General features: G+C 46.7%; 1 protein-coding gene across 1 annotated transcript; it reads right to left on the reverse strand.

The window, feature by feature from the left end:
• Positions 1-2262: 2262 nt before the first annotated feature.
• Positions 2263-5422, reverse strand: PHLDA2 (pleckstrin homology like domain family A member 2). The gene is made up of 2 exons (XM_063946317.1): positions 4598-5422; positions 2263-2664 (listed from the first exon to the last, which is right to left on the reverse strand). The coding sequence occupies exon 1, from the start codon at positions 4999-5001 to the stop codon at positions 4621-4623; it is 381 nt and encodes a 126-aa protein (XP_063802387.1). The 5' UTR covers positions 5002-5422; the 3' UTR covers positions 2263-2664; positions 4598-4620.
• Positions 5423-7287: the final 1865 nt, after the last annotated feature.

Raw genomic sequence — 7287 nt, forward strand, 5'->3', positions numbered from 1 at the left:
GTTAGGAGCTGTTTGGCTGGTACTTTATCTCCCTCTACTTTATCTCTCTCCAAGGCTAGTCCATAGAGCCCTCCGCGATGTGCCCCTCTGCCTAAGCTTCCTGCTCTGCATGCCCAGCTATAGACTGCGCATGGGAGGAGGGCCCACAGGAGCCAATCACAGCGAGCCAACATCAGAGCGAAACGATCGGTGGTGAGGAAACATTGGATAAACAAATATGTCAAACATCTGAACCAAAACATCGATGGCTCCTCTGAAACATTTAATTTCCAGCCCTATCCACAAATGCTGCACCGCCGTCACCATTGACGTAATTTTTTGCTACTGCGCATGCATAAAAACTCATACGGCGCATGTGTCCACTGTATGTCATGCCCTGTGACAGCACATGCTATGGTCATGGAACATACGTTCCCCGGTAAGGAGTGTAACCGCCTTCTGTTTCGGTGTTAGGGTCAGCAATGGCCCAATGAAACTTGTGTGAGTGGAGTAGTTGTTACATGTCTTCAAAGCTCCGATAAGGAGGAATCCAGAGCTTTATTACAGCAATATATACATGAAATGTAGACTTTATACCCTGTACTTGTCATACAACATGAGAACATGAGGTGGATAATTATAGCATGACGGCCTCCGGCAGACAATGCAATCAAGGAATTTCCCTGCCTGCAACCTTTGTGACAAGCCTAGCACGGTGACATCACAGCGATTCTTATCTGTTCCTGTAATTCCCTGCCTGTGTACACATCTCTACTCACCCGGCAGCCTTTGTGGTGACATGCTGCCCCATTTCTGGGGGTCATTCCGAGTTGTTCGCTCGTTACCTATTTTCGCAACGGCGCGATTAAGGCTAAAATGCGCATGGTTCGCAGTGCACATGTGCTAAGTATTTTAGCACAAAACTTAGTAGATTTACTCACGCCCGAACTAAGAATTTTCATCGTTGAAGTGATCGGAGTGTGATTGACAGGAAGTGGGTGTTTCTGGGCGGAAACGCAATTCTGCTAATCTTTCGTTCGCAATTCTGCTAAGATACACTCCCAGAGGGCGGCGGCTTAGCGTGTGCAATGCTGCTAAAAGCAGCTAGCGAGCGAACAACTCGGAATCACCCCCTCTGCCAGGTATTACACCCCCACACCTTGATATTATTACACTTATAAACCAACAGGTCGTAGTGTGAAAGCTCTCCGCTCTGTTACTCTACAAGTCCCAAGAGCTTACACTCTGAATCATAATGAGAGTCAGGATGGTCTCCTGTGTGGATTTGGGATGATGGGGGTAGTAGTATAACTTTGCGGATGTCCTAGAATGCATCCGTTCTTTTCTTTTTCTCTTTATCACACATAAAACGTTGCTGATAATTGTTCTGTCTGTATTCCTAGTCCTACCTGATGGAATCGGTAATTAGGTAATAGCATTCTCTCTGTTTTTGCCATTAATGTGGCGTATAGTAAAATGTGACATTTACTCCTTCCCGAGCTAAGTGGTTATGTACACAGAAAAGTGGCTCCTGTGCCCCGGCACTCAATGGCAGACACGGAGGGGCAGCAGCTGTGGGACTACAAGTCCCATCAAGTCTTACCAGCTGGAGCCGCATGTGGAGGATGGGAAATATATTTTCATATACTCAAAGTTCACCAGGAAAACGCATGTCAAAGGCTGGGCATAGGTCACATTGTGGGTGAGGACAAGGAAGCATTAAATTCCGGAGGAGTAGATTCCTGGAATGACCTCCCAGCTGGGGCCCAGAATACAGAGGGAACAGCCAACCTAAGCAGAATGCAGCGCTTCATCCCATGCATCAAATATAAACATCTTACAAGGCCTCCCACGTAATACATTTCCCTTCGTGTGGCCCAGGATAATGTCAGAACTTTGCTAATATTCCCAGAAAGAACCCAAAATCCTCATTCTCATTACATTTACCATAAATCTAGATAAAACTGCTGCCACTTAAACCCGAATAAAAAAATATAGAAACACTTTAAAAATGTAAAAATAAAATTCTACCATGAAGGTAATAATTGAAATCATTTGTGATTTTACTTTGCAATTTATACGTAATTGCATTAATGCCATGGGCTAGGAATGTAAGTCTGAAATATGGCAGCATGCACTGAATATCTCCTGAATAATTGCTAATATAGGCTGTGGAATCCTTTGATGATCAATGCACCCCCAATTTTGCTCCAAAGCACTTTAACAAACCCCAATATAGCTGTCTAGGTCTTATCAGGAACAAAAAATAAAACTTTATATATATAATATAAAAAAAACATTTTAATACAATAAGTTAGCATTTCAAATTACATTTATTCAGAAATTACTGGTCTCCAAAATGAACATAATAAAAATATATATATATATATTAAGAGAGAAAGCTGAAATAAATAGAAATATATAGACAAGTACTATATAATAAATTATCCGGTTGCATCCGGTTGATATTTCATAAGGCTTTTCCGCGGATAAATAAATAACACTAGGCAAATAGTGAGGATCTTCCATCATCGTCGATCAATCGTCAGCTCCTCTGGTTAGGCTCCAGCGAGCAAAGCTCAAACAAATCTTGTTTAACTTGCTTTGTCTTTGTTAGGGAGCGCGTCCAGTTCCCCCGAGCCACCAGCTGCCGGCTTCTTCCATTTGGTCCATAATTAATGGATACTGCAAGAAAACAGTGCAAGATAATGAATATATATAATCCGGTCACTTCCCCAGAGTTACAGTCATTCTATACATTGTGCTTCCTGCATGTGTCAGGGTCATGTGTCAGCATTAGGCATTAATACACTTCCCCGGGGTCACTATTTGCTGTCCCTGTGTATGCAATCATTCATCCCTAAGTTTTGTAGGGTCTGCTAGTTTTATTTACCGTGAATAATCCAGTGGAGGATGGATCCACGGTCCCACTGTGGAACACAATACACATTGTTCTATCAGGAAGTTACTAAATCTCTGAATTCTATTATTATGTGGAATTTATATCTGGTTACGGTTATCATTCAGTGTGCTGGGGGAAACAAATGCCTTTTTTTCTTGCTTAGAAATACCCCTCCCTTTCAAGCACCTGAATATCACTAAGCTAATTTAGCATCTACCAATATATATGTAAATTTCATGTATCAATCTCTTTCTGTCATAATATACAGCTCAAATTCCCTTTAAAAGAACTACTGGATCCAGCAGCAACGCGGTTTATCGGTGTAATTATAGTCTGCAACCCACCGGAAAGGAGGCGCCCTTTTATTACATGCGGAACATGCAACTGAGAAAATACAGACTAGCACCCCATACGGGATACGTTCATTAGGTCGACACAACTTAGGTCGACGATCATAAGGCCGACCACTATTGGTCGGCAGGGTCATTAGGTCGACATGTTCATTAGGTCGACATGTACTCGGTCGACAGTTCAAAAGGTCGACATGATTTTTTTCACTTTTTAAACATTTTTTGGGACTTTTTCATATTTTACGATCCACGTGGACGACGATTGGGAGCGGTAACCTGTGACGAGCGCAGCAGTAGCGGAGCGAGGCACCTTGCCCGAAGCGTGGCGAGCGAAGCGAGGGGACACGGTGCTCTAATTGTAGTTCCCCGTCACTTTACAAAGAAAACGACACAAAAAAAGTAAAAAAACTCTTGTCGACCTTTTGACCTGTCGACCTAGTACATGTCGACCTAATGACCCTGTCGACCTAGTGACCCTGTCAATCTAATACATGTCGACCAATAGTGGTCGGCCTAATGACTGTCGAACTAAATTGTGTCGACCCAACGACCTATACTCCCCATACGTGGGATTACTACAATCATCTTATTCACATACAATAGAATTATTATGATAAGAAGTAGATTATTTTTGAATATGGACATAAAACAAGGCGGCAGTTTTGCTCCATTGAAAAGCACAAGTAACCTAAGGCACGGATTGCCTACAGGCGACAGCCACATGGCAGCGACAGCCGCATGGCAGCAACGCCGAATAACCACGATTTCCCTTCTCAATTTTTCAACCATTGAAAAGCACTTTAGAGACCTCTGGTGGGTTTAACGCGAAGCGGCGCAGATTGTCACCTGTTACACTGTATCTAATAATCCTCGCTCGGACACATTACAGACCATGAGTCTTCAACCTGCGGCCCTCCAGTTGCTGTGGCACTACATATCCCAGCATGCCCTGCCTCAAATTTAGCATGCCTTAATAGCAAAACTGTGGCAGGGCATGCTGGGATGTGTAGTTCCACAGCAGCTGGAGGGCCGCAGGTTGAAGACCCATGTTATAGACGTGGCTATATAAAACTAGGAGGAAACAGTATCTGTGATAATAATTGGAAATCAGAGGCTCTTTATGAGGCACATGTTAGAGGTACCGGTGTGGTGGGCAGCTACATAATGCAAAATATGGAATCTGAGGGATGGGTAACCAGGACATTTCAGGTTTGTGGAACTACAAATGCCAGCATGCTATACCATACCAGCTGTCAGTCGCATAATATAGGAGCTCTACGGCCTCCTAGCTGCTGTGAAACTACAAGTCCCAGCATGATCTGCCAGCAGTACAGAGCTGGTGAATGTGAGGGTAACCTGTGCTCACCTGTGCTGTGGGTGCGGCTGGGGTCACACACATGGGGCCACCCGCCTCTCACTGTTCTGGCGAGACCTGAAGTGCTGAATGGCCGTCTTGTTCTGGAAGTCTATCAGGGCCATGGTGATGGCAGCGTTCCAGCAGCTGTCATCCGGGCAGCGGAAATCTATCTCCTTGTTGTCCGTGGTGACAATGGTGAAGTAGATGTATTTGCCTGTCCTCTCCACACAGTCCAGCTTCTTGATGGACTGGAACTTCAGCTCCTTGCGCTTGGTCTTCTTCTGGCCATCAGCAAACATGCTGAGGCTGTCCTTGGTCAGCACACAGAGCTTCTTCCTCCAGAACTGCAGCAGGTTGTCACTTCTCTTCTCCAGCTCACCTTCCATGATCACCTCTGAGACCTGCATCTTCATTCTCTGCTGGTGGGCCACAGATGCTGGCTGCTGGGCCACTGCTGGTGGGGCCTGGGCCACTGGGAACGGAGGGACTGAGTGCTGTGCCTGCCGCTGCTGGGCCACTGGCGGTAGAAGATGGGCCACTAGAGATAGTCCTGGTAGGACAGGCCCTGGGTACTGTGCCTGCTGCTTGGTCACTGGTGGTGGGACTTGGGCCACTGGAGATAGTCCTGGGAGAAGAGGAGCTTGGTGCTGTGTCTGATGTTGGGCCACTTGAGATAGTCCTGGAAGAAGAGGAGCTTGGTGCTGTGTCTGTTGCTGGGCCACTGGAGATAGTCCTGGGAGCTGAGGACCTTGGTGCTGTGCCTGTTGCTGGGCCACTGGTGGTTGTAGCTGGGCCACTGGAGATAGTCCTGGGAGCTGAGGAGCTTGGTGCTGTGCCTATGGCTGCTCCTAGGTGTGTGACTGTAAATGAGAAGAATGGGGAGATATGTTAGAATTTATGTCACCGCTCACCACTCCCTCTCACCCCTCCAGTGACGGGCACTGGAATGCAGATCCGCCCAGTGCTTAGTCACTGGTCTGTTCCAGTGTCTGCTATTGAACTCAGGCACACCCTCAGGCTCCTGCTTCATTCATAAGAACTGCACTCAGCCAGGCAGAGACAGGATCCTCTCCCATAGTCCATACAGACAGTCTGCAGCAGCAGAAGCTCGCACTGAGGTCGCATGCAGCTCCCCAGCTGTTGTGGAACTACAAGGTGCAGACCGACAGGTCATGTTGGGACTTGTAGTTCTACAACAGCTGGATATGGATTGCCTAAGGCTGGCAGAGCATGCTGGGGCTGCATCCACCACAGTTGTTTGTCTTCTGAAAGTTGGCAGGGCATGCCTGGACCAGTCCCACAGTAGCTGGAGAGCTTCCAGGGGCTGTCAGGGCGTGCTGGGACTTGTGGTTCTAAAACCACCTGTGAGACGCAGGTTGCTAGAGGCTAGCAGGCAATGCTGGGGCTTGTGGTTCCACAACAGCTAAAGAGAGAAAGGTTGCGCAGAAACGCTTGAGGAAATAGAAGATGGTATAAATGTCAGCTCTATCAAGAGGTTCTGCAGCAGTCGCCTTCCGCCCTGTACTGGGCCACAATGCCTGGGGGGTTTATAGTACAGCAACTGTTCAGAGAGACAGGGCAATGCCTTTCCCTTTGGCACCATGCTTTACGTCCCCAGCTAGGCCTTTGCCGGCTTTATACCGTCTCAGCAGGTTTGTCCGGATGTCAGCGAGCAGGGGAGAGCGGATTCTTTGCTGAATGCGGGTCACGTGACAGCTTACAAAGAGTGAGCGATGGTGTGTAGACAGCTACAAGCTTATTGTACTTGTGTCCCTGTTGCTGTTAGTGATTATGGTTGTGCCGGTGTCTGTTTAAGCAGCTTTATAACACATGCCGGATGACACCGCTTCCTTACGTTTCATTACGTATGATAAATATCTGTTACACAAATGAAGTGTTACCATAGATAGTCCTGAAAATCACTTATTTCCCATCCCAGTGATTCCTGGGGGACATTTACTAACAGTCCATTTTGATCGATTTGCTCTTTTTGTGATAATGCTGTGATTTTGCTGATTGCAAATTTACTAAGGACCAAATCGCATGGAGATCGCATGTCAAATTCAACTTGGATTGGAGAGAGATAAAGTAGCAGCCAATCAGCTCCTGGCTGCCATGTTACAGGCCGTGTTTGAAAAATGACAGGAGCTGGTTGATTGCTACTTTATCTCTCTCTCCACTTTACCTCTCTCTAAGCTTAGCACACCTCTCTATCTGCCTCTTTGGGTAAAGGTAACAGTGCAGGAATGGCTAAAGGTGCACGGTCATGCGCCACTTGAGTTGCTCTCAGCCAGACTGCGCCAGCTTTGCCCAACCTGCGCCTCACCCAAACAGAGGTCTTGAAAAATACATGTAATATCAGATATGAATGGGGAAATGAGACAGTCAGCCTACGGCCCCCACTGGAGGGCAAGTGGCGTGGGAGCAGGGTAGTGTCCGGTTCGTGAGCCTGTCAAAGTGCCCTGTTACCCCTATATGGATCGTTGCTGTATGGGCCTAATAAACCTGACCCCTAGTTACATGGAATTTGCAGGGCAAGGTTACAGCCATTACTCACAGGCTGAGCGCCACTTATCTCCTGAGAGCAGGTAGAGTCCTTTCATCTTCTGGTCTGTTTGTAATTATATCTCCTTTCCCCTGAGGGCTTTGGATATCCAGAGATGCGTAATTACTAGTTATAGGCGCACTTAAAGTCTCTA

The sequence above is a fragment of the Pseudophryne corroboree genome, chromosome 11 (genome assembly GCF_028390025.1).
Source record: "Pseudophryne corroboree isolate aPseCor3 chromosome 11, aPseCor3.hap2, whole genome shotgun sequence".
Lineage (NCBI taxonomy): Eukaryota > Metazoa > Chordata > Amphibia > Anura > Myobatrachidae > Pseudophryne > Pseudophryne corroboree.

Bases quoted from the DNA above. Each gene is read 5' to 3' on its own strand.
- PHLDA2 (XM_063946317.1), bottom strand. From the start codon at position 5,001: ATGAAGATGCAGGTCTCAGAGGTGATCATGGAAGGTGAGCTGGAGAAG.